At 42.9% G+C, this 27,718-nt stretch overlaps 1 protein-coding gene across 17 annotated transcripts in view; it reads left to right on the top strand.

Annotated features, from left to right (window-relative positions):
* The window catches only part of larp (La related protein), a 46,500-nt gene continuing 18,782 nt past the window's right edge, over nucleotides 1-27,718 (top strand). For 2 of the 17 annotated variants that reach the window (XM_028305110.1, XM_028305097.1), the window contains exons 1-12: nucleotides 7,026-7,182; nucleotides 7,740-7,929; nucleotides 9,047-9,403; nucleotides 9,863-9,987; nucleotides 13,925-14,032; nucleotides 16,850-16,938; nucleotides 17,708-17,799; nucleotides 22,553-22,695; nucleotides 24,499-24,652; nucleotides 25,594-25,656; nucleotides 26,320-26,451; nucleotides 27,331-27,422. In XM_028305110.1, coding sequence (XP_028160911.1) covers nucleotides 7,136-7,182; nucleotides 7,740-7,929; nucleotides 9,047-9,403; nucleotides 9,863-9,987; nucleotides 13,925-14,032; nucleotides 16,850-16,938; nucleotides 17,708-17,799; nucleotides 22,553-22,695; nucleotides 24,499-24,652; nucleotides 25,594-25,656; nucleotides 26,320-26,451; nucleotides 27,331-27,422 — 1,592 coding nt within the window. In that variant the 5' untranslated portion in view covers nucleotides 7,026-7,135. Of the gene's footprint in view, nucleotides 102-955; nucleotides 1,020-1,862; nucleotides 1,918-2,588; nucleotides 2,607-5,371; nucleotides 5,560-6,318; nucleotides 6,332-6,430; nucleotides 6,575-6,683; nucleotides 6,697-6,785; nucleotides 6,940-7,025; nucleotides 7,183-7,739; nucleotides 7,930-8,095; nucleotides 8,204-8,248; nucleotides 8,341-9,046; nucleotides 9,404-9,862; nucleotides 9,988-13,924; nucleotides 14,033-16,849; nucleotides 16,939-17,707; nucleotides 17,800-22,552; nucleotides 22,696-24,498; nucleotides 24,653-25,593; nucleotides 25,657-26,319; nucleotides 26,452-27,330; nucleotides 27,423-27,718 lie in introns of those variants that run through there. The other 15 variants (XM_028305108.1, XM_028305102.1, XM_028305107.1 and 12 more) reach the window with 15 other exon arrangements.

Genomic DNA, 27,718 nt, shown 5'->3' with positions numbered 1-27,718 from the left:
GGGGCGCGCGGCGCGGCCGGCCCGCCTCCGCCGCGCCCGTCCCACCGCACCCTCATCGGCCCGCCTACCACCACGAGTACCACCACGCGGACCTGCAGCAGGTTGGTACACCAGTTACACCACACAGACGGGGACGGGGAGAAAGAGAGGGAGATATACAAAAGACACGGCCCAATAACGCGGTCTCTTTTTGACAACAAAAGACACATTACATACACAACACTCACCCACTTAGTATCTTGACAGCTGCGCTGTCAAAAACGGGAAATATACGGAAACTAGCGCCACACAGTACATTTCTAACGTGACGCGCCTACGGCGCTTCTTATAGGAGACCGCAAACGCGCGTGCGCAACGCGACAGCGAAAAATATACGGAATCTAGCGCCACCAGTAATTGAATGCGGCGCTGTCATTGGTCGGTGTAGCAGCCGCGTAACACTAGCGCCACCTGTGATTGAATGCGGCGCTGTCATTGCTTGACGTAGCGTTGTTATTGTACAGCAATTGTGTCTAGCGCATCCGAGTCAGTGTCTGAGGCATGAGCAACACGGGAGGGGTGACATTGTCATTGTGATGTGATGGAGCATACTATTCTGAAGTCTCGCTGACGTTTGACGCTCATTTGAAGTCTCACTGACGTTTGAAGTCACAAAAACACCCTCCCGCCATGGGCTAGCTTCTGGCTTAGAGGGGTCCTAGACCTGGTAGACCTAGCTGCTGGTCTGGACTAGTCATATTTAGCTTCTGGCCTAGGGGGTTATAGTTTAGTGACTAAGCTCCTTCAAAGCGACTTCTGGGGGTAACGAGTCACATCTATCTTCTGACTTAGGAAGGTCTAATTAGGTCAGACAGTTTAGTGACTTAGCTCCTTCAAAGCGACTCCCTGGCAGTCGCACTGCCTCAGCCTCGCTCCCGGGGGCGGGGTGGGGTGGCGCGGGGGCGGGGCGCGCGCCCGTCCCGCCGCACCCGCACCGGCCCGCCTACCACCACGAGTACCACCACGCGGACCTGCAGCAGGTTGGTGGTAGAGTAGATAGAACGAGACAGGGAAGAAGGAGAAGAGAGATTGTGACGCGCCTACGGCGCTTGAAGTAGATTCAAATTGAGTGCGCGCGCGCAACGCGACAGCGAAAAATATACGAAAACTAGCGCCATCAAAGCAGGTTGGTAGATAGATAAAGCACATGACGGGAAAAGAGAGAGGGAGATATTTAGGCGGTCTTTCCAGAGTGAAAGGGACCATTCAACAGTACATTTCTATTGGGACGCGCCTGCGGCGCTTATAGGAGACCTTTACCTTAGTATTCTTCCAATATAGTGTATTTGGCATCAAAAGACACATAATTACATACAACACAACACTCACCCACTTAGTATCTTGACAGCTACGCTGTCAATAGCTGTCAAGACACTGATCTTTGCAAAGTGATTACGCGACAACGAAAGATATAGGGAAACTAGTGCACCTGTAATTAAACGCAGCGCTGTCATTGGCAGCGGCACGGGAGGGGTGTCATTGACACATGTGACATAGCATACTATTCAAAAGTCTCGCTGACGTTTGACGTCACAAAAACATCCTTTCATACCTCGGGCTATGGGCCAGCTTCAAGCTTAGGTGGGGGGAGATCTAGCGACTCGCCTTGGAGGGCAAGTCATATCTACCTTCTAGCCTAGGGGGGGAGGGGGAGCGAGTCACATCTAGCGTCTGGCCTAGGGGGGGTCCAATTAGGTCAGTTAGCTTAGTGACTTGGCCCCATCCAAGCGACTCCCACACAGCTGCCTCGGGCACTGCCTCAGCCTCGCTCGAGCAGGGGGCGGGGCGGGTGGCGCGGGGGCGGGGCGCGCGGCCGGCCCGCCGCATTCGCACCGGCCCGCCTACCACCACGAGTACCACCACGCGGACCTGCAGCAGGTTGGTGCATAGAGTAGATATAACGAGACAGGGAAGAAGGAGAAGAGAGATGGTGACGCGCCTACGGCGCTTGAAGTAGATTCAAATTGAGTGCGCGCGCGCAACGCGACAGCGAAAAATATACGAAAACTAGTGCCATCAAAGCAAGTTGGTGGACAGATAGAGACAGAACGGGGAGAGAGAGAGGGAGATACAAAAGACACGGCACGATTTAGGCGGTCTTTTCAGAGTGAAAGGGACCATTTAACAGTACATTTCTATTGTGACGCGCCTGCGGCGCTTATAGGAGACCGCATCTTTAGTATTCTTATTCAAAAAGTTGATTTTATAGTGCGCGCGCGCACTACGCGACGTGACATAACTGAGTCAGTGCCAGAGGCATGGGAGCGACACAGACAGAGCATACTTTTCTGAAGTTTCGCTATCGTTTAACGCTCATTTGAAGTCACACTGACGTTTGACGCTGAATCATGGACGTACCTAGCTTCTGCCCTAGGGGGAGGGGGAAGGACAAGTCATATCTAGCTTCTAGCCTAGGGGGGAGGGGGAGCAAGTCACATCTATCTTCTGACCTAGGGAGGTCTAATTAGGTCAGATAGTTTAGTGACTTAGCTCCATCCAAGCAACTCCCGCCGCACCCCCACCGGCCCTTGTACCACCACGACTACCACCACGCGGACCTGCAGCAGGTTGGTGATAGATAGAGACAGGACGGGAAGAAACAGAGGGAGATATACAAAAGATACGACACAATTTAGGCGGTCTTTCCAGAGAGAAAGGGACCATTTAACAGTACATTTCTATTGTGACGCGCCTGCGGCGCTTATAGGTGAGCGCCACTTTAGTATTATTCAAATTACATACACAAGACTCACCCATTCAGTACCATCTTGCAAACATCAGTGTCTTGTACACGACAGCGAAAAATATAAAGAAACTAACGCCACCTATGACAGCGTAGCAATCGCGTTGCTACTGTACAACTACATGTCTAGCGTATAACTGAGCCAGTGTCTCTATGGAAACGGCACGGGCGGGAGACATGAGACATAATGTAACATATGACATGATGACAACTGCCCCCTTTGCGTTTCAGTTTATGTAGGCCAAATACGAATTACCTCTCACAACACTTTCGTAGTCTTTGTGTACCTTCACAAACATCATACCACGTGTCTGAGACTGGCACAAGGTTAAGTTTTTTCGACATAGGTTAGCTGGAAATGTATACTTAATATTTAATTATTAATTTTTTAACCACCATGTTTGTATTTTTTGTTTTTCTCTGGGCACACACATTAGCTGAGTGTGTTGTGTGTCCATGGTATACATATTTTTTATGAATGTGTGTACCTAAATGTGTTCCCTTATCCTTTTTTAGTCATTTTACACATTTTTGGGTACCATTTTGCATGTGGATTTATCAAAATATTTTATTTTTAAACTTTTTTAAATTATTTATTAAAATCATCATCATTTACATTTTATTTAATAGAACTAATATTTAGTAATTTTCCTGTTATGTTTTGATTGATTATATTATTTATTAATATTTAAAACAAAATTTAATTTAATCATAATTATTTGTCATTATATGAAGCATTAATTTATTATAACTATTCATAAAACTTATAACTGAGCGCATTTTTAATCATGCGTGTCTATTTTTACTAGTATTGATTTTTATTATTTAGTATTATGGTTTTATTTATGTATTTAAGTTATTTATCACGACTGGAATCATGGGTATTATTTATTACATAATATGTTGTATTGTACTGCTTATTTTAGGGCAACATTTATATATTTTTATTTACTATTTATTTATTCTCATTTTAGGAGGTGGTTTAATTTGGTACTCAAGGATTATACTCATAATTGTAATTTCCATGGGATTAAGGTGTTTTGTTAAAAGGCTTGATGACATTAGTATTGACATACTTTTTATGATACCAAACCATGTTTCTATGGAGCTACTATAGCCATGTGACGTCACTCTTTTTTGTGATACAAATCCGTGTTCCTATGAAGATCTAGGCATGTGACGTCACTCTTTAATTTGGGACTTTGTAGTTTAAAAGTAATCTTGTGACGTTACAATTTATTAAAATTTTGTTTTTTCATAGCTGCCTCATGAGCGATCTTGGTTAATACTTAAAAGTAAATAACATACAAATACATTAAAAGTATAAGTAGTAAAGTGCCGCTGATGTCATCATTCCTATATTAATTAATTAATATTATTCGACAGCATATCAAGCTATTGTTGTTGCAAAATCGACTCTATTCCAACCACATAAAGTTCAAAATTTAACTTGATATGCCGTCTTATTGTATAAGGGTTCATACTAACGTGGGTTACACTCATTTTCATGGTCCATAACTGGAAATGACGAGAATCCATCCATTGTGCCTTTGGGTCCCTGTAAGATACTATGTTCTACCCTGTAGTATTCAAATACCCTTCAAAATCCTTCCTAAATTATCCTACATTTTAGTTCATTTTAACCGCCTCCTGGTTTAATGGTGAGACCACCTGCTTAAGACCTAGAGCAGGGTTTCCCAATTTTTTTTTGCCAAGGAACCCTAATTGATTATACTTTTCCTAGCGGAACCCCCGTACTACTCCGCCCGCACGCCCTGCCCCTCCCTTGTGCGTAAACAAGTCGGTGCGAGCGAACAACGTCGGTCACGAAACGTGGGATAATATTTTTTACGGAACCCTTGCGGCCTTTCCACGGAACCCCAGGGTTCCGCGGACCACCATTCGGGAACCGCTGACCTAGAGGTTCTGAGTTCGATTCCCAAATCATAAAGCTCCGTCAAAACAAATCTCCCCTAACAAACTTCCTAGGTATACAAGCCTTTCTCAAAACAGTCCCGTAAATGCATCACTCTTTCCCAAAAACCAGATTCTACTCCCTCAAATTACAAAACTCCTTTCATTACAAAGCTCCCCAAAACAAACCTCAATACAAGCCTTTCTCAAATTTCAAATTTCCCCATACATGACTATTCTCACCTCTCGTTCCCACCGCTGCAATTTCTGTGTAGCCAAGTTCCACAGCTTGACGGTCAATAACCCAACCAGAGAGGTTCAAGTTTGTCCCAGGGGGACTTTAAACTGTCATTGGATATAGCGAAGTTTTCTACAATTCCCCATAAAGAAACTCCCCCTAAACCCCCTTTAACTCCTCTTAAACTCCTCCTAAACTTCTCCTAAACCCCCGTAAACCCCCTATAAACCCCTAAAATCCCCAAACCCCTTAATCCCCTAAACCCCCTTAAACTCCCCATAAACCCCCTTAAACTCCCTTAAGCTCCCCATAAACCCCCTTAAACTCCCCCTAAAACCCCTTAAGCTCCCCCTAAACCCCTTAAAATCACCCTCAACCCCCTAAAACTCCCCTAAACCTCCCCCCAAAGGCACGCTCACCTCCCTCTCCTCACTCAGCTGCGGGTGGCGCAGGGCGGCGTGGGTGTCGGCGTCGGCGCAGGCCTGGTCGTCCAGTACGGCATCGGAGCACCCCTGGCGCCGCCGCTCGCCCAGGCGTTCTACTACGGAGCCGCGGCTGCTACAGCCACGCCTTATGGCATGGGGCTTGACCACGCCACGCTGAAAGACCTCATCAAGAAGCAGATGTGAGTATATTTAAGTGACCTTATAGTAACTAATAATTATAATAACTCACTAATAATAATAGTAACTCACTCGGGAAATCACTCCGAGCATGGTAACTACTGACCTTATAGTAACTAATAATTATAATAACTCGCTAATAATAATAGTTTATCACTCGGGAAATCACTCACTCAGAGCATGGTAACTACTGACTGACCTTATAGTAACTAATAATTATAATAACTCGCTAATAATAATAGTAACTCACTCGGGAAATCACTCACTCAGANGTCCAGTACGGCATCGGAGCACCCCTGGCGCCGCCGCTCGCCCAGGCGTTCTACTACGGAGCCGCGGCTGCTACAGCCACGCCTTATGGCATGGGGCTTGACCACGCCACGCTGAAAGACCTCATCAAGAAGCAGATGTGAGTATATTTAAGTCACCACCACCATCAGCAGGTTTTCTAGTCCCTACCACAGGAGCACAGACCCCTCTAAAGACAAATATAAGCTGGATGAAGTCACTAAGTAGTCCAGTACGGCATCGGAGCACCCCTGGCGCCGCCGCTCGCCCAGGCGTTCTACTACGGAGCCGCGGCTGCTACAGCCACGCCTTATGGCATGGGGCTTGACCACGCCACGCTGAAAGACCTCATCAAGAAGCAGATGTGAGTATATTTAAGTTACCATCATCATCAGCAGCTCATTTAGTCTACTGAAGGTACACAGCCCCCTCTAAAGACAAATATAAGCTGGTTGAAGTCGCTACCTACCTCATCAAGAAACAGATGTGAGTATAATTAAGACACCATCATCATCATCAGCTTCCTTAGTGTCTACTGAAAGAACACAGTCCCCTCTAAAGGCAAATATAAGCTGGTTGAAGTCACTAAGTAGTCCAGTACGGCATCGGAGCACCCCTGGCGCCGCCGCTCGCCCAGGCGTTCTACTACGGAGCCGCGGCTGCTACAGCCACGCCTTATGGCATGGGGCTTGACCACGCCACGCTGAAAGACCTCATCAAGAAGCAGATGTGAGTATATTTAAGTTACCATCATCATCAGCAGCTCATTTAGTCTACTGAAGGTACACAGCCCCCTCTAAAGACAAATATAAGCTGGTTGAAGTCGCTACCTACCTCATCAAGAAACAGATGTGAGTATAATTAAGACACCATCATCATCATCAGCTTCCTTAGTGTCTACTGAAAGAACACAGTCCCCTCTAAAGGCAAATAGAAGCTGGTTGAAGTCGCTAAGTAGTCCAGTACGGCATCGGAGCACCCCTGGCGCCGCCGCTCGCCCAGGCGTTCTACTACGGAGCCGCGGCTGCTACAGCCACGCCTTATGGCATGGGGCTTGACCACGCCACTCTGAAAGACCTCATCAAGAAGCAGATGTGAGTATATTTAAGCAACCATCATCATCATCAGCTCCTTTAGTCTCTACTGAAGGCACACAGCCCCCTCTAAAGGCAAATATAAGCTGGTTAAGGTCACTAAGTAGTCCAGTACGGCATCGGAGCACCCCTGGCGCCGCCGCTCGCCCAGGCGTTCTACTACGGAGCCGCGGCTGCTACAGCCACGCCTTACGGCATGGGGCTCGACCACGCTACGCTGAAAGACCTCATCAAGAAGCAGGTGTGAGTATAATAATCATTTAGTCTCCATTTCAGGAACACGAAACTCTAATTTACCAGAGGCAAATGGAGGATTTGTCCTACTCTCCCCACGCTGGCCAGACGGGTTGGGGAGGCCTGATGTTCGCATATTATTGTCCCTTACGCCCGTATTCACAAACGATGCTTGCTTAAGTGAAGCAGCAAATCGAACACACAGCGTTGAATAGAGTTCTGTGATTGTGCGTTCATGCGCACTGTGTGACTTCATAGTAATATTTGTGAATACAGGGCTTCGGGCGTTAGTCGCCTCTTACGATATCCACGGTAAGTGTTCGGCAGATCCGGATCTACAGGGTTTTATTGACTAGATTTTGCACATGTAGGTAGACCTTTAAAAGACCTGGTTAAAAACTATGTTTTCCCGTGTATATTAAACTGTTTGTGTAACGAAATCCATCTAAATATTTCGTGTGCTTTAAGCGAGAAAAGGTAACAGACAGGCAAAAAAGTTACTTTTATTTATAATGTCAATATACGCGTATTTATCAGTATTTTAAAACATTATTTGTTCTTCACAGCGAATACTACTTCAGCCCTGACAACTTGGCGCGCGACTTCTTCCTCCGCCGCAAGATGGCGCCCGACGGTACCATCCCCGTCACTCTCATCGCGTCATTCCACCGCGTGCGGGCGCTGACAGCTGACGTGCAGCTGGTGTTGGACGCCATCCGGGACTCGGACAAGCTGCAGCTGATATCCGGCTTCAAGGTGACTACCGTCAGTTTAACTAGCGACGGAACCATCCCCGTCACTCTCATCGCGTCATTCCACCGCGTGCTGACGTCCAGGTTGTGTTGGACGACATCCGGGACTCGGACAAGCTGCAGCTGATATCCGGCTTCAAGGTGACTACCGTCAGTGTAACTAGCGACGGAACCATCCCCGTCACTCTCATCGCGTCATTCCACCGCGTGCTGACGTCCAGGTTGTGTTGGACGACATCCGGGACTCGGACAAGCTGCAGCTGATATCCGGCTTCAAGGTGACTACCGTCAGTGTAACTAGCGACGGAACCATCCCCGTCACTCTCATCGCGTCATTACATTACATGCTGACGTCCAGCTTGTGTTAGATGCTATCCGGGACTCGGACAAGCTGCAGCTGATATCCGGCTTCAAGGTGACTAACGTCAGTGTGACTAGCGCCGCAATATGGCGCCCGGAACCATCCCCGTCACTCTCATTGTGTCATTCCACCGCGTGCGGGCGCTGACGGCTGACGACTGATACTACAATGTAGTTGTTACTAATAGTAACTACAGATATAGCACATAACTGAGCCGGTTCCTGCGGGACTATTCCCACCTCTCGTTCCCACAGCTGCAACTCCTGTGTAGCCAGGATCTACAACTTTACCGCCAATAAAATCCCAGCCAGTAAAGGTCAGGTTTGTCCCGGGGGAAAGTTAAACTATCATTGGACCCGCAACGAAATTAATCAAAAGACATAGGCGTCTTTCAAGCTGGACTCCAAGCTATATCAAGGTTACGAGGTCTAACAAATAGGACTAGCTTTTCAGCATGATATTCAGCAAGTATGGTGCTGGTAAGCCACGAGGGAATTGCGACCATCTTTACACCATCATGTTTTATCAAAGGAACGTAACTTAAATTCTAAGTTACTCGTTATTCTGTTATCTTCACCTCTTAAATTCTTACCCCCTTACTAATAAAAAGGTACACAGTTGTTGAACACTGTTTTAAAATGACATTTCCATACTAAACGTCACTTTAAAACACTGTTCAACGAGCATGTAAGTTTTATTAGTAAGGGGGTTAACCTTTATTCTTCTCAGTTGTATAAACTTTCAATTATACCACCACCAGGTGCGAACAGCGTTCGAACCAACCAAATGGCCGATCCTGGACATCACCAACCACGAAGACAGCGATAAGGTTGAAAGAAAACCAGATTACAAGCCGAAAGACGCGCCGAATCCCGAATCGGAGACCGAAAAGCCGCATTCCGACTCTGAGCACGCCGAAGCCGAAGTCGTAGCCGAAAAGCCGAACGTTGAGGCCGAAACTTCGATTGAGACTGTTTCGGCTGAGGAGTCAAAAAACGAGGAGTCGAGCATGGAAATGGAAGAGCAGAAGGAAGCGCCGAGTATAGCAGAGAAAGAAATTGAAGAGAGCATACAGAAGGTCGAAGAATTGACGTTGACAACGAGTGAGAAAGTAGAGGTAGGATATTTGTTTCATTTTAATTGATAAAATACATTCTGACTTCTCAGTTTTCGCCATCCATGGTTTACTGGTTTACAACTGGCATAACAAATCCATACATTGTTTTTGAACGTTAAGACAAGGGAATAAAGTTCAAAATATGGTGGGAAATATATTCCCACTGCCGTATAAAAGGTTAAATTTATATGTTTTTTATAACTTGGATTTTTTATTTAAAATATTTTCGTCAATCCAAATGATTAATTGATTTTTTAATTACATTTTTTAGAAGCATAATTTTTTCTAGATATTTTTTTTAAAATTTAAATTGATATAATCATTCTTCGATTTACATACAAAACAATATTTCAACACGTGTTTCAAAACGAGAGCAACGCGAAAACTGTTAGCGACTTGCTCTCTCTGAACTCCAGTGTGTTTAAACTTTAATTATTTTTATTTATTAATTAATTCCAGGAAACTCAGCCAGATCCAGACGCCGTTGAATCGCCGACGGAAGACGACCCGGACAAGAAGAACGATTCCATAGACGACCCGCCGCTGCAGTCCGAAGCCAGCGACGAGAAACCCGGCGAGAAACGGTACGTGACATACTTGGATAGCTTTGGAAAGATAGGGAAGTGACGCACTTGGATAGCTTTGGAAAGATAGGGAAGTGACATACTTGGATAGCTTTGGAAAGATAGGGAAGTGACTCACTTGGATAGCTTTGAAAAGATAGGGAAGTGACGCACTTGGATAGCTTTGGAAAGATAGGGAAGTGACGCACTTGGATAGCTTTGGAAAGATAGGGAAGTGACGCACTTGGATAGGTAGCTGGGGAAAGATAGGGAAGTGACGCACTTGGATAGGTAGCTTTGAAAAGATAGTGAAGTGACATACTTGGATAGCTTTGGAAAGATAGGGAAGTGACACACTTGGATGACGACAGCGATAGCGTTGGAAAATAAGGAATAGTTACAGGTCGCGCAGCGAAAGTTGAGACGAACACGTACTCACATTTATGTAATAGTAGCGGCCGGTTGAAGTCCGGTCACACTTTGATGTCGATAGCGATAGCGTTGGAAAATAAGGAATAGTTACAGGTCGCGCAGCGAAAGTTGAGACGAACACGTACTCACATTTATGTAATAGTAGGGGACGGTTGAAGTCCGGTCACTGAGCACAGAATTTCGTCCAATGACCCCAAGCTACCCATCCTTATCTCTCGCGCGTAATTACATTGCTGTCGCGACTGTGCGACGGGCGGCCGCAGTGAGTGTGCGAACGCGACAGCAATGTAATTACGCGCGAGCGATAAGGATGGGTAGCTTGGGGTCATTGGACGGGATTCTACGTGCTCACGGACCAGGCTTTAGAATAGAGCAACAACCACGAGCTGTCAAATGAAACCTATTTCGGATGACACTTGTGTGTCAGTGTCAGAATTATTTCACTGTTTTGTACAATAGATCAATCACTGAACCAGTCACCGCGTTTCTGAAGCACTATTTCTCATAAACATCCACGATTTCACTCATGTAAAATCTACAAAAATACCAAGAGTCCACAGCGTGCCAATAAGTGCTAATATAAAAACTCAAATTGTTGCAAAAAACGGTTTAGTTACGTCGCATCTCGCATCACTATTTATCACACAGTATTGCTGCTAGTTACATCTCGCTCGCTCAGTCCTTTGTTGCTCTATTCCGCTAGGTATATTACCTTTATGAGGGACACGTAACATACCTACTTGTTATACAACCTAGTCGTGTTAACTGCGCACCTGGTGGCTGTGCGTCACATCGCCGATCATGATGTGTGCGAGGATATGCGATGAGATCAGCGAGGTACGCAGTTAGCGCGGGTTGTCAGTCGCGCAACGAAAATTTAGACGAACACGTACTCACATGTAATATTTGAATACAAAACACAATCAATTCAAGTTCAAATGTCTAATACACTAAGCTATCCCGCTCTTGCTAAAACTGTGTAAGCGAGACAGAAAGCACTTGTCAGTCTGACCACGCAAAACGTCAGCGAATACAGATACAAACTTTAGCTGGTGTTGATCGCCTGTACTCTCGTTGCGCGACCAACACACGACTTCTTTTTTCTTTTTCAAATCTAATCTAATTTATTAATGAGAATGTAGGTAAAAATTAAAATTAAATCATCTTATTTTTTGTGTAAACACCTCGATGTTCGTACTTGTGAAGCAACCATCATCACTGGTACAGTAAAGCGAGGTGAGAGAAACGCGCCTGAACCGAACTGCATGCGTTTGTACGCTCTGCGGATCATAGAAGTCGCTACAAGATTATAAATAAGGCATATTTCCCATATTCATATGTATAGCATCTTAAATTATCTCATCATCTGAGTTGAATCGAGAAACTTATAAGGTGTACTTAGCTCTTCAAGTACGGTCAACAGCACGTCAACGTAAACACTGTGGTATCTTACGTAGTTGCGATAGGGGCGACTTTGCAACGAAAATGTATAGCTTGATGTGCTGTCGACTGTACCAGCAAAATAGAATTTTCAAAGTGGTTTCATGGTATCACTTGGGGTTACACGAGTTAATATATTCCCTATCAAACAAGTTTTTCGGAAGGTAAATATTGTACACTAAGCTTTTGATAATAAATATCAATGACTTATTTGGTCGATTGTGTGTAAGCGAGTTGATAAATGAGTACTTGTATAGTTTAATGGTTTTAGAAATATTATTCAGGTGGATCTCAAATAGATTATGTAAAATGTGAAACAGTTATTTAATGTTCAAGGTGTTTACTTCTTTAAGTAAATGAATCAAAACGCTCGTATTCACACACAATGCTTGCTTAAATGAAGCAGCAAATCGAACGTATAGCGTTGAATAGAGCTCTGTCATTGGTTTGCGTGTCACCCTGTGCGTCCACTGTGAGACCTCATAATAATGTTTTAGGCCAGTAGAATTAAACACAAAAATTGATTAAATCGGAAATAATTCCTACAAAAGATTTTTTTGCTTTAATGGCTTCATTGGTTGCCCATTAAGACTCTCCTAAGTTTTCGACTTCGACGGAGTTGTGCTTAAGTGGTGGGGGCCCCCGAAAGGGGCGTTTTTTCGGTTTTCCGGTTATACCGCGTAAAGGACTTACCCTATCGAAAAGTGGTCTTCATGACGGTTAAAGGGCACTTAATCCTGCATTGAATAAGACCAAATTCATATGTTTTGGACAAACCGTTCTCGCGCTAAAGTTCGGCAAAGTAGAAAATATACGTATAATTAATGACCCTCTCCACGTCCAATGGTTTGTTACCCACAGGCTTCCAAGTCTTGAAAAGGGCCACCTCAACCAGTGTAACCCTATCAAGGCTTACGAGCTTGATGCGCCTATCCTTGTTCGTCCCAGCCGTTCCTTAACTGCGGTTGCTGCACCTCTTCCTGACACTCTCCTGAACGACTCTGTGTTACCTAATGTGGCTGCCTCTCTTCCTTGTACCCTCCTGTACGATTGCATTGCTTAGCTATATGCCTGGTCCAAGGTTCGACGCCACAAAATCAACTTTGTACGCGTGAAAATAGTTTAAATACTATTTTCCGTGCTTGCAACATTTTTCTTTACTGCTTCGCCTCTATTAGTCGTAGAGTGATTGTATATATCCTATAGCCTTCCTCAATGTATGAGCTATTCAACACAAAAATAATTATTTCAATCAAACTAGTAATTCTTAAGATTAGCGCGTTCAAACAAACAAACAAAAAACTCTTCAGCGTTTTAATATGAACTTGTTGTTGTTGATTTTTGGCGTCGAACCTTAGACCAGGCATACGGCTAGGCAACGTAGTCATGCAGGAGGATGCAAGGAAGAGGGGCAGCCACAGTAGGTAACACAGAGTCGTTCAGGTGAGCGCCAGGAAGAGGTGCAGCAACCGCAGTTAAGGAACGGCTGGGACGAACAAGGATAGGCGCATCAAGTTCGTAAGACTTGATAGGGTTACACTGGTTGAGGTGGCATTTTTCAAGACTTGGAAGCCTGTGGGTAACAAACCATTGGACGTGGAGAGGGTCATTAATTATACGTATATTTTCTACTTTGCCGAACATTAGCTCGAGAACGGTTTGTCCAAAACATATGAATTTGGTCTTATTCAATGCAGGATTAAGTGCCCTTCAACCGTCATGAAGACCACTTTTTGATAGGGTAAGTCCTTTACGCGGTATAACCGGAAAACCGAAAAAAGCCTCTTTCGGGGGCCCCCACCACTTTAGCACAACTCCGTCGAAGTCGAAAACTTAGGAGAGTCTTAATGGGCAACCAATGAAGCCATTAAAACAATAAAATCTTTTGTAGGAATTATTTCCGATTTAAAAGCTAATTCTACTGGACTATTTGTGAATACGGGCGAAAATAAATTGAGTTATAATCAATTTTGTTACGCGATCATAACCTTCATTTATTATGTACTTCTTATTAAAATTTCTGTCAATCTTAAGTTGTAGTGTCAAATCTTTAAAATTGCTAATATCATGTTGGTATGCCCGGCAGACGCAGGAAGCAAATGGTGGGCATATTCCCTCTCGCCACGATGGGCGGGCCGCTCGTCGCGCCTGTGTCGAGCCTTCTGAAGGCAGTGCCGCCGCCGCCCTTGCCCAGGTATGTGACGTCACTGTGTGCTGCCAGCCGTCCATGTAACCCGTTGTACTAGGTGACAGACAAACGCAGCCACGCGATGCGACCCGGTACAAAACTATCGTTTTGTCCTAGCCAGTAAACCTATTAATTTTGGAGATAGACATTTTTGTTTCTCGGTAATAACTACGAGTAACCGACACTGCACTGCTCTTAACAGTTCTCCTTTTTACTATGTTCTTCTGATTAATTTTCCCTGGATAAATTTTGTCTTCATTGGTTGAGTTTATATCAGCGGTTAAGCTAACGGCCTACCTATGCAGCCGTTGCAAAGTAATGATCTTACTAAGGTTAGAAGCGAGCTTGATCGGAAATCTCAAATCACTTTCAACTAATGAGGTCTATCGTTTTTATACTTAACAGTTGGCACCCCTGGCGATTGACAGGACCTTACTCTACAGTGGCGCCATCTTGATGAGTGCAAATGCGATAGTCCTCCTACCACTTTAGCGCTCACCAGTTGGTGCCACTGTCTTCGCTACTAGCAAGTGACAGGACCTTACTCTACAGTGGCGCTAAACGATAGCCCTCATTCTTTTAACATTAATAATTACTTTATTTTTTACTTATTTTTTACACCATACGGCCGACTTTGAGTCGGCCGTTTGGTGTAGTGGTTCAGAACGGACTACTATGCCGAGAGGTCCCGGGTTCGATTCCCGGCCGGACAGAAATTGAAATGATGAATTTTAATTTCTGTGACGGGTCTGGGTGTGACTATGTATAATATTTATGTATTTAAAAAAAAAGTATATACAGTCGTGGTCAACTAATTAGGGACGTTATATGACTAAAACATAAGATCGTCTCTCCAGTCCGAAAAAAAATCTTCACGAGGCTTTGTAGCTTGTGCCTATTAATAACAAATAATTTGGCTAGTATTCTAAATATTTAAAGGCCATAAAAGAAACTAGCTAGTTGCGATCAATATTTTAAAAATAAATAAATCATTGCCACCTACACATTTATTGACCTAGGGATGGACAACTAATTAGGGACACGTAACACTTTCACTGTAAATGTAAATAAATTGGTAATTATTTATGTGTTTATTACATAAAAAGCTTTCATTAATAAATATAGAATACAAAACAAAATCATCAAAACGTATTTTTAAAACCAATATGGTTGGTTTTGTTGGTTATAACCATTTGACATCGACGCGACATCGATGCAATCAAATCATTAAAGGTTTCTAAAGAAATATTATTCAAAACACCTTGAAATGCCACGAAAAGCAGATTTTTAGTGCCAGTATGTTGAGCAGCAATTTTTTCCGTCGTTTCATACCATAAGCTCTATATAGGGCTTAAGTCCGAGTTGTTTTCGGATCAATCTAGTACTGTCACTGACTGTTGCGCTAGGAACGATTAAACAGAGTACGCGGTATGTTTTGGGTCGTTATCGTGTTGAAATGTTCATGAGACTGGTAAGACTTCTTCAGCATACGATAGCATCGTTTTCGCCAATATTTATTTGTATTGGAATTGCTCAAGTTTAACTTCAGTTGTTTTTATAGGTCACACTCTATGTCCAGAAAAATAGCCCCAGATTTTAATATTGCCGCCACTATGTTTCACCTGCTTCTTCGTTTACTTTGGTATAATTTCCGACTTTACAGGTCGTCGCACGTATTGTCTGCCATCGGATGAAATAAGATTTATCTTGGTCTCATCAGAAAACAGCACATTTATCCATTGAGCAAAAGCCTAATATCCATACTTTCTTGCAAACGCCAATCTTACTTCTTTGTGTTCCATCTTCAGTAGTGGAACTTTTCTAGGAACTCTTCTTACAAGCTTTGCCTCCACCAGTCGCCTTCTGATGGTCCCCGCAGATACTCCAGCAGTCGGTTCTGGTCCAAAAACCTCGCTCTTGATCAGAACGGAATCCCTAAAGGAGTCTCTCTTTGCGAGAGTGACCATTCTGCGATCATCTTGTGGGGTTGTTTTTATTGGCCTCTTCCTTCTAGGCACACTTTCTGTGGTTTCATGACTTTGAAATAAGCCACTGCATGGTAGATTCATGTTTTTGAAACATTTCAGATGATCTGCAATTTACCGGTATGGCCATCCACGCTGATAAAGATCGATTATAACTAAGCGCATTGTTGCTTTTCCTTCAGCCCATTACCTTTAATTATTTGATGCGTTTTTAACTCGCAAGATAAGAATATCGCTTTTCAAATTGACGCCAAAATTATAAATGAACAGAATAAAAGTTATTACTTTTTATTTTTTTAATTTAGAAGGAAAAACTTAAGCGTCCCTAATTAGGTGGCCAGACCGTCCGTACCATAATTACCGATTCATGTGATTTGATTAAGATTTTTTATTAAGTTAGTAAGTTTTTTTTGTTGTTATTGTATTCTGTTAACTAGAGTACTTGATAGTCAATATGTTTACAAAGTAACAGTCAGTAATATCGAATGAAGCTTACAATAATAGGATATGAACACTTAATATTGCTTAGTATTCTATCTGTCCCTAATTAGTTGACCACGACTGTATATAAGTAGTATATCTGTTAAGCTAGCACCCATAACACAAGCATTAAGTTGCTTACTTTGGGGCTAGCTGGCGCTGTGTGAAATTGTCCAAAGATTTATTTATTTATTTATTTATTATTATTATTTATTTACGTATATGCCATGATTGATATCTGCGGAGTCGCTGCTAGCCGATCCAGTGCTTAAAAACGTACCCAACCAACACCGACTCTATAATTATCATATTTTGTTACAAAAACTTACTTTTATTAATAATGTTTGTGTTTCCGCAGAATGTTCCGCACGGGCCGCCTGGCGGCGCCTGCGCACGACCATCTGAACCCGGACGTGCCCGAGTTTGTGCCGCTCTCGCGTCGGCAAGGTACGTTAATATCTTATACTAAAAATACGTCATCATCATCAGCAGCAGCCTTTAGAAGTCCACGTCCAAAGTCGTCAAATATTTTGCTTTTAAGGAGCCCCTCTACATGTCTCATAATCTTTTTACCCTACCAGCGCTTCGAGACCAACATTTGGCAAGTGCTGAGAAGAACAAAATTTGTTACGGCGCTTCTTCGCTCGTTCTTGAACTCGTTTGTTGAACAAACTAGTCCAATCTTTTGTAAGAGTAAATATTAAATATTGGACACGTACATTTTTATTTGTCAAACAAACAATTGAATGAAGCCACGATAGCCGAACGGTGAAGGGGTCGGACTGGCTGACTCGCGACACCGCGATTCGAGCACGAGGGGCTAACGGGACTACTAATATTATTTAAAAAAAATGAAGTTATTTGGTGTTGAAGTTCCGCGTGACGTCAAGCCGTGCTACACGTAGTGGCGTCACAAGCTCCTACTTTGAGCTTTGAGCTTTGGTGCGCTTTGTAATCTCTGTCAATTTTCATTGTAATATCTGTCGTAAGTTAACTGATGAACTATCACTTAATTGAGTGAGCGCCTGAGGTATGGGTGCGGCACGGGAGGCTGTTTTTGTTACGTCAAATGTCAGTGAGACTTCAGGTTTGTATGCTCTGTCACGTCATAATATGTCAAAATCACCTCTCCCGTGCCCCACAGGTTGAAAAACATCCCTCTGTATTGTGTCACATTGTGTCTATTTACTCATTATTTATTATATCTTGTCAACAGAAGAGCCGAGTGAAAAGTCCTCCCTGGATGAGAGGTCCGTGTCCATTGGCAGCCCCGATTCGGAAAGAAGTGCCAGCGATGTTTGGACAGAAGTAAGAATTTGAACTAAGCATTGGGGTACTTACTTCTATCATTTACGATCTTGTTGTTGGAAAAAATATAAAGAAAGAAAGAAAGAAAGAAACATTTATTGCATGGACATCACAAAATACAAAAGATGTAAATAAAAAAAGCAAATAAGACAGAGGTGACATAAAACATACAATGGAAGAGAAAGTAAACTGAGCAGTGCCACCCTGTCGCACAGCGATGCCCATCGCAATGGGACCCCACTCAGCATATGCCGTGGCCCCCGGTGAGGGAGGCCACGACCCTGGTTTTCAGTGTGCCCCATACCGAGTGGGAGTCACGGACACTAACCTATACTGCATAAAATATACATACATAAATAATAATAATAGAATAAATAATAATAGATAATATGAGTCACAGATGTTTAAAAAATAAAATTAACAAAATTAAAAAGTCAGCGCTTTTACACCGGCCCAGTATTATACAGGGTGTGGTTGTGTAAAACAACGTCCATCTCAAGGGTGTCACGACACTGATGCCAAAAAAATAAAGGCAAGCTATCGGTCAGTCCCGCGGCCGCATGTGCTCGGTGGAGTATCGGGGCACGCGGGGGTGGTGCGGGCGGTAACAAGCGCCGCCTCTAAAGTTTTAGGAGACGTTTGAACAAGGTTTTTTACTAATAAAGTACTTAAGGCTTGGTATTTCTGCTAAAGTAGATATTTCGCGCTGTCAAAATCTGCGCGCGCAATACTTCGCCGAAGACAGCGCGCCAAAGAGCTCTCGCGGCTACACAGTATAGAAATATGCAGTTTAGAAATACGCAGTTGGTTAGGTTAGGTTGACTTCCTTCCGTTCAAGCGTCACACTCATAGCACTTTCTAATACAAATCATATCCAAGTGATACAAATTAAAACAACTTTCAAAATTTTTGGGAATATATTTTAGAATCGAATAAATATAGAATATAACTGCCAAAGTAAACACGGTTCAAAGAGGCGTGGCGTCACCCGACCTTCCGGAAGTTCCGCGGCGGCTAAAAGAATTTCAAGATTACGTCACCCGACCTATCGGTAGATCCTCGGGAGCTTGAGCGATTGGAAAAACATTTTATGATCAGTTACTCGTAGTAGCGATTATTTAGAGCTTGGATAATAAATTATAGTTGTTGCAATTCACAAAGACACTGTTTATCTCTTCTGCGCATACCAGTCGTTTCAAGTCACTCCAAAAATCCATTGGTGTCAGGTCCGAGGATCGTGGTGGCCAAGCTACTGGACCCCTCGTCCAATCCACTGTTCACTAAACGTATTATTCGCGCACTTGACGTCCTTATTGTGGGGGAGCACCATCCTGCTGGTAGTAGAGCATTTGGTGTAACGCTAAGGGTACGTCATCAAGCATTTCGTCTAAGACGTCTTGCAGACACTCCAAGCACCATTTTGATTAAATTATTCGTTGTTTGAATACGCTTCAGACATTTTTGTATTATTTATAACGTGATTTGTGATTGATGGATTTCTCCGTTTTTTACAAGTGTCAAAAAGACATTTTAAAGACAATAGATTGCAATAGATATTTAAAAATACAATAAAAAGTAAAAAAGTCTCCATCGCCATCGCCAACAAGTGATGTGCATGCGTTACGATAAATTAGTGGTGTGTTTAACAGATTGTCGATAAAATAAAATAATCAAGATTTAAAAAAAAAATTTTCGGGCATTATTTTTTTACGGATTTGTGTTCAGTATCAGTAATATAGTAACCTCTGTAAATATGGCAAGAATGCAAAGTAACACCCTGTGTATAACGTATGTACGGGGCTCTGTATCGAAAATCACTATGAGCAAATAAGCATCACACACGGTTAACTGGAGTGCATTACCGCAGCAAAAAGCTTGCCATCTTAAATGAACGGTATAATATCGAGGTTTCGTCAGTACAGTTGCGAACAAAGGTGTTTGTGTAGTGTAGTTGAGTTGAGAGGTCAGATTATTGAAATAATAAAACAAACATTTTATTTTTTAAATACATTTTAAAAATAATTTACATTACAGATAACAATGAGAGGATGACATTGCAAGGTGGTGCCAGTCCAGTCTTAAATCCGTTGATATATGCTGCATCTGCCATGTTTTTGGCTAAAAGATTCTTCTATCTTGCAGTTTAGACTTTTATTACAGACCTCAGACAGTATTTTTGGAAAACTTTTACGCATGGTGGAGGAAGGGACGCTCTAGAGACTCTAGTTTAGAAGGAGTCACATGAGCTCCAAGTTTTAAATCCGTTGACATCTGCTGCATCTGCCATCTTTTTGGCTAGAAGATTCTTCTATCTTACGGCTTAGACCTTTAGCTACTGACCTTAGACAGTCATCATCATCATCATCATCATCATTTCAGCCACAGGACGTCCACTGCTGAACATAGGCCTCCCCCAATGCTTTCCATGTTGATCGATTGGTAGCGGCCTGCGTCCAGCGCTTCCCTGCTACCTTTACGATGTCGTCGGTCCACCTTGTAGGTGGACGTCCCACGCACGCAAGGGCAGGGCACCTTAGACAGTATTTTTGTGAAAATTCTTACGCATGGTGGAGGAAGGGACGCTCTAGGANAAAATGTTAAAGTTTGTTAGATATGACTACTTATAGGTTTTAAAGAGTCATACTAATAGAAGCTAATACAGTAACAACTTTGTCCCAGTGCGTCCCCGTTTAGGATATAAGTGATATTTTCTAAGGTACGAAAAAGTAAACAAAATATATGGATATAAGGCAACTTTATCATAATTTATTGATTTTCTAAAATAAAAAGAAGCTAACAATCATTCCAATCTTAATCATTTATTATTCAACATCATCATCAACATCTATAAATTCAAAAGTTTCATCATTATTTGAAGCTAGTCAATTTTTAACTTCATTAGGAAGAGGAGATTTTGACTCACACTCATTTTTGGTCTTATTGTTGACAAAAAAGGATCCGAAGAAATTTACGCGTATGATTCTCTCTGATATTTCTAAAATCTTTATTCCGCGATTCTGTAGCTTCTTCCGATAGTGCTCCTATTGGCATAATATCTAAGTGCAAAGCAAAACCAACTGACATGAATCATTTAACAAAATTAAAACAAAGATCTTTAAATATCGATATGTACAAGTATGGCCTATCTTCATTGCACGCATGGATACGGGCTATGGAGACTATATTACACATTACTTATAGACTAGAATTTAAAACTTGGACAGCAAGAGGAAATAAAAAAGCAAATATTATGGAGAAACGAAAAGCTGAAATACAAAAACGGTTTCGCGATGAAACTGGATTGCTAATAGATATTGTGCAGCAAGGGGCTGGAACAACAAACAACGGAAATACTGCGCGTAGATTTTTTGCAGATCCAGAAAAAATATCCAACATCACTGGAGTTAGTCAAGATCTGATTCCTAGGTTGTCTGTATTATTAAGGGCTATGGCTTCCGGTGAGCAAATAAACCCCCAAAACTTCACTCAATTTACTTAGATATTATGCCAATAGGAGCACTATCGGAAGAAGTTGCAGAATCGCGGAATAAAGATCAGAGAGAATCATACGCGTAAATTTAACCGAAAAGTGACCAATCGTGATATTTTAAATAATTTACTTATTTCTTCGGATCCTTTTTTGTCAACAATTAGACCAAAAATGAATGTGAGTCAAAATCTCCTCTTCCTAATGAAGTTAAAAATTTACTAGCTTCAAATAATGATGAAACTTTTGAATTTATAGATGTTGATGATGATGTTGAATAATAAATGATTAAGATTGGAATGATTGTTAGCTTCTTTTTATTTTAGAAAATCAATAAATTATCATAAAGTTGCCTTATATCCATATATTTTGTTTACTTTTTCGTACCTTAGAAAATATCACTTATATCCTAAACGGGGACGCACTGGGACAAAGTTGTTACTGTATTAGCTTCTATTAGTATGACTCTTTAAAACCTATAAGTAGTCATATCTAACAAACTTTAACATTTTGAATAAGAGCCTCGTGAAGGAAACGTTTCATACAAATAAAACACAAAACATGTAATATAGCAGAAACTACGCATTTCTCAGAAAAATATAACTTAAACAAAACGTTTTTTATGACATTCTACACATGATACCATCGAAAAAAGTGAATAAATCGCTAATTCCATTTTTATCATTTCTTGAACCAGTGTGCGACGCTGTGTAGGTTTGTTGTCGACACGACAAGAATAATAATTTTATTTGTATTTTTCTTGTAATTACTTTCATGTGTACTACCACCCATGAGATGGGCGTTGTTTTACAAAACCACACCCTGTATAAATATTCAAAAAATACTTGTTATACCTATTGTCAGTTCAAATTTTTGTTTATGAAACACTGGTAAAAAGCATAACTCATGAATCCTAAAAAAATCTCATAAAACTAATTTATTTCTGTAAATAGGCTTTAAAAAAGCACTTTTACACATCCCAGTATTAACCCTACCACTGCTTCAGGACAATAAATGGGCCAGTGCTGAGAAGAAGCAACTATAATTGCACGAATGAGGGTTTTCGCGAATGAAAGATCCGCTAGATGGCGGGACGTGGATGTGGGGTCTGACTGCTGCGTGATTGGTGGATTTTGACATATCTGTCAATGTCATGTCAAAAATGACCAATCATGCAGCATTTGGACCTCGCGTCTACGTATTGCCATCTGGCGGATTTTTCATTCGCGAAAACCGTAATTGATTGTTGATCGTCTGTTCCTCCAGGTGAAAAGGCGCACAAAAGCGGGATCCCGCGAGAGAGCGCCGCCGCCGCCGCCCGAAGACGAGCCGCGTGAAGAACTCCATTTCCAGCTAGACGAGGAGCTGGACCTGCCGCCTCCGAGGCACAACACCTTCACCGACGCCTGGTGAGTACCTATCGCCTGGTCAGTAGGGCCTGATGTCTGGTCAGTAGTACCTGACGCCTGGTCAGTAGTACTCGACGCCTGGTCAGTTATAAAAGGCGCACAAAGGCGAGGTCCCGCGAAGAACTCCATTTCCAGCTAGACGAGGAGCTGGACCTGCCGCCTCCGAGGCACAACACCTTCACCGACGCCTGGTGAGTACCATTCCCACCTCTCGTTCCCACCGCTGCAACTCCTGGTGTAGCCAGCTTCTCTGCAACGAAATTAATCAGAAGAAAATAGGCCGCTGCCTGGTCAGAAGTACCTAATGAATGGTCAGTAGTACCTGACGCCTGGTCAGTAGTACCTGACGCCCGGTCAGTAGTACTTGACGCCTGGTCAGTTATAAAAGGCGCACAAAAGCGGGATCCCGCGAGAGGGCGCCGCCGCCGCCGCCCGAAGACGAGCCGCGCGAGGAACTCCACTTCCAGCTAGACGAGGAGCTGGACCTGCCGCCTCCGAGGCACAACACCTTCACCGACGCCTGGTAATACTACTCTTCTTATGCTCGTTTTCACTATCAATCCCTAATTTTTGAGTGACCCCTTGAAAACAAAATTCCTGTTATGGATTAACATCAATCCCTAATTTTTAAAAGTCACTTAAAAATTAGGGATTGATGTTAGCTTAGTTTAGTTGGGCAGTTATTAAGTATGAACGAACATGTATGGAAGTGCGCGCACTACCAGGCCTGTTCATCTCCGCGAGTTTACATCGAAAACAAAACACGCACGATGGCCCACCTACAGGATACTATTCGACAAGGCCTCACATACGAGCGAACATTGACTCACGCACGCGTATTCTTGTGTATGATGGAAGAAAATAACGAAAATGGTGTACTAAATACTGTGCAGTATTTAACTGCCTAAATAATAATAAAAACACAGAATGTACTTTTTTAAGTTGCCTCAAGACACTGAGAGGTAAATAAGTAGTTAATATTATTCATGATAATTCATGCTAAATCATGTATGTCCTCCGCCATTTTCCGCAGTTTGGCACCTCACGTCACATCATTTTACCGAAGTCAGCCCTATAGCTTCGGCGCAGAGCCGATCACTGACGTTTGTCAACAAAATGGTGCTTGACTCTTGAGACAGGCTAAATTACACAATATTGTTAATGACATTGAGCATACATTTTTTTAAATACCTTCGCGAAGTAAAACTTCTGTACGTAGTACTTATTATTATTCTGTGGCACTACACCGATTTGGCTGCGTAGACTGCTGTAGGCGGTTCCCTGCATTCTTGTACCAAACTAACCACCAAGAGGCCAACATGTCGAGACATCGTAAAGCCGACATGCTAATGGCGAGGTCTCCAGCGCGTGTTTTGCCCTACACAATCAACAAAAACATCAACATTCAATAACATTGCCTACAAAAATGTTGAATGTTGACATCAACAATCCACACTCCTGTATGGCCTGTGTCGGAATGCGCAGGCGTCTTGTATTAAGCATACTTTATATCTACCCAAGCACCATTACGTATGTTTTATTAACTTTTATGTTACTAAAGCCCGGTCTGTGAGCACGTAGAATTTTGTCCAATGACCCCAAGCTACCCATCCTTATCGCTCGCGCGTAATTATATTGCTGTCGCGACTGTGCGACGGGCGCCCGCAGTGAGTGTGCAAGCGCGACAGCAACATAATTACGCGCGAGGGATAAGGATGGGTAGCTTGGGGTTATTGGACAAAATTCTACGTGCTCGCAGATCAGACTACAATGTTATTTATCTAGGTCCTTATATTCCACCAGGTCGGACGAAGAATCAGACATGGAGTTCACCGATCGCGACGTCGGCAGACTGCTGATCGTGACGCAGGCCGGCGCGCGCGCGCCCAAGCACGACGGCCACGACCGCCAGGGCGACTGGACCACGCGCACTAAGATCACACAGGACTTGGAACAGGTGAGCGAGAGTGACTCTTATTGCGATGGCAATAGAGGCGACTATAGCATGACACACGACCGCCAGGGCGACTGGACCACGCGCACTAAGATCACACAGGACTTGGAACAGGTGAGCGAGAGTGACTCTTATTGCGATGGCAATTAGTGAGTTAGAGAGAGAGGCAGCAGAAGCGACTATAGCATGACACACGACCGCCAGGGCGACTGGACCACGCGCACTAAGATCACACAGGACTTGGAACAGGTGGGTCATCATCAGGTCATTGCAGGAGCAGAAAACTCTAATTTACCTGAGGCTTGACTACGAACGGACAAAATAAAGTGACTGGACTACACGCACTAAGATTACACAGGACTTAGAATAGGTAGACAGCTGTCAGCTCATTTAGTTTCCAATACAGGAGGACTGCTATGGTCCATCACTATCAGGTCATTTAGGCTCCGCTGCAGGAGCAAGACCATCAGGCTGGTTTTAGTGTCACGCGGACTGTCAGTGCGGATCGCTCCGCACAGCCGATCTGTATGAACTGCTAGGGAGCGGAGAGGTTCCTCCGGACCGCATTACTCTAAAACGCTCCCTGGAAGTTCATACAGATTGGCCGTCCGCACCGGACGGTCCGCGTGACACTAAAACATGCCTCATGTATTCACTAGAGATCCTACTACTAACAAGAAAAGAGGCAGTGGGTGGCTATCAAGCCAAATGGCGTCATGTCCAAGACATTAATTCTTCACTGCAAGAGCAGGGAACCCTAATTTACCAGAGGCAGATGGGTTGAGGACTTGGGAGGCTTGATGTTCGTGTATTCGTTCCTTAGTCGCCTCTTACTTTATGAAAATGATGTTATCTACTTTGGAACTATAATTGTCTCTGTTTTCTTACATTCATAATTTTTAATTTATTTGAGATTGTGTCTTAACATTTTCAATTTTGTTCAGGTAATAACGGATGGCCTCAGACGCTACGAAGAAGACCTGTGGAATGACACCGAATACACATCGGTAAGTTGTAATTTATATTCACATTTCAATAATTGTATTTTAAATGGTAGCCACAATATAATTTTATAAAAATATCGTCGCTTTAGTTTTTGATCACCTTTAGACCTGTATTTGAAACGTTTTCAAATAATATATTCTAATATTTTTAGATCACATTCTTATTATTTGTTTATTTGCAATAATTTTACTTGTCTTTAAAAAGCATTGGTACTGCATTCTGGCCGCAGAACATTGCAGCAATTTGTTTTATTTTTAAGATAGCATGCAACATTTAAACAGTTAGAGAGCCTTCTCTAAAACTTGTGCACGCATACGTTTAGAAACCAGTTGTACGTGTGAGATTTAGCAAGGGCCCTAACCCGTGCCAGATTTAGCGAGGGCCCATAAAATATGAAAAAGGCCCAAAAATTTTATGGCAACCAAATCAAAACAATTTTTTCGTCATTATGGTTGACATTTCAAAGTAACTGATGCGTCTCGAATGGCATACGAAATAATTCAATGTCAAATAATTGAGTGCCCAAACAACTGCACTCAGGAGGATTTGATGAGTGCTACTGACAACGCCACTCTTGTGGCGGTGTTTGGGCTGACACTGTGTAGGTTTGTTGTTGACACGAAAAGAAGAAGAAGAATGTCAAATAATCGCCATTCTCTCCCCAGTCGTACGGCAGCGGCAGCAACCAATACCGCACAGTGTCGCTGATCAGCCGCGAGAAGTTCGAAGCTTCGGTGCCAAGCGAGCGCCACGCCAACCCGGCGGAACCGCCGCCACCGCCGCCGCGCCCGCAGAAGGTAATTGCAAAATTGTAGAACTTTTCAGGACAAAACAGAAGACAATCTACGTACACACTCCCACACTGTTAACTATCCATTTCCGTTTTTGCTCTCGCTATAATCAAATGGCGATTCTTTGCGATAGAACGAGATGACATGACTTTCAATGGGCAGTTAACACTGTTGGCGATAGTACAAAGTGCGCTCGAGCAACGTAAGATACCGCTCAATATTATACAGGGTGGAATTTTGTAATGCCATCTGGAGATAATGTGCTTTTAATACTGTAGAAGTAGATAGAAAATTGTACTCAAAGAAAATATTCCTTTATTTGTGAAAAGAAAGGAAACTGCATTCAAAGATTTCCCGAAAGCTTGCCAAGTAAAATCCGTTAAAAATTACACCCTGCATTTTACTGCATTGCATTGATCGTTAGAGTTAATTGTAAGGATGAAATCTCTTTAACAAACTTGATAAATCAAATGAAAAGAAAATCATGAAATTAATATAATAAATAATAATAATATTATTTTTCTTTATTTACATAAAATGGTATGGTATGGTGGTGAATTTTCACAAATCTTAGAATGCTTTTCGAAATTGAAGGAATTCTCTTCAGGTCGCATTACAATATTCCACCCTGTATATGTATCGAGGAGTATCCTTAGAACTACAGTCAGCGTCAAAGTTCGTAACACGTCTGTATTACAATTTGGAATAAGGTTGTTGTGCTGTCAACTTTTTGGCCACTTTGGGTGTCACGGAACTATTTGATTTGTCCTGATATCTTCACCTACTTATCATTTTGTCAACAATTTACTAAGTATTTCCGATTTTTCTACCGTCTTGTCCACAATTTGCTACGTATTTACTAAAACATCTCCTTGTTCCCACCAGGCCGAGTCGACGGAGGGCGGCAAGTCGAAGAGGCCGCGCCGCACGGCTTGCTTCTACGCTGCCAGCAAAGACCCGCACGCTACCGATGTCATGTGAGTATATCATCATTATCATCATCATCATTACAGCCACAGGACGTCCTGTTGAACATAGGCCTCCCCCAATGATTTCCAGCCGGGTTAGGATGCGTCATCATCATCATATCAGCCACAGGACGTCCTGTTGAACATAGGCCTGCCCCAATGATTTCCAGCCGGGCTTGGATGCGTCATCATCATATCAGCCACAGGACGCCCTGTTGAACATAGGCCTGCCTCAAAGATTTCCAGCCGGGCTTGGATGCGTCATCATCATATCAGCCACAGGACGTCCTGATGAACATAGGCCT

Source organism: Ostrinia furnacalis, unplaced genomic scaffold (genome assembly GCF_004193835.3).
Source record: "Ostrinia furnacalis isolate ACB-3 unplaced genomic scaffold, ASM419383v2 OfSCF1638, whole genome shotgun sequence".
In the NCBI taxonomy this organism is placed as follows: domain Eukaryota; kingdom Metazoa; phylum Arthropoda; class Insecta; order Lepidoptera; family Crambidae; genus Ostrinia; species Ostrinia furnacalis.
The sequence above is the reverse complement of the archived record's forward strand: the minus strand, read 5'-3'. Positions and strand labels throughout refer to the sequence as shown.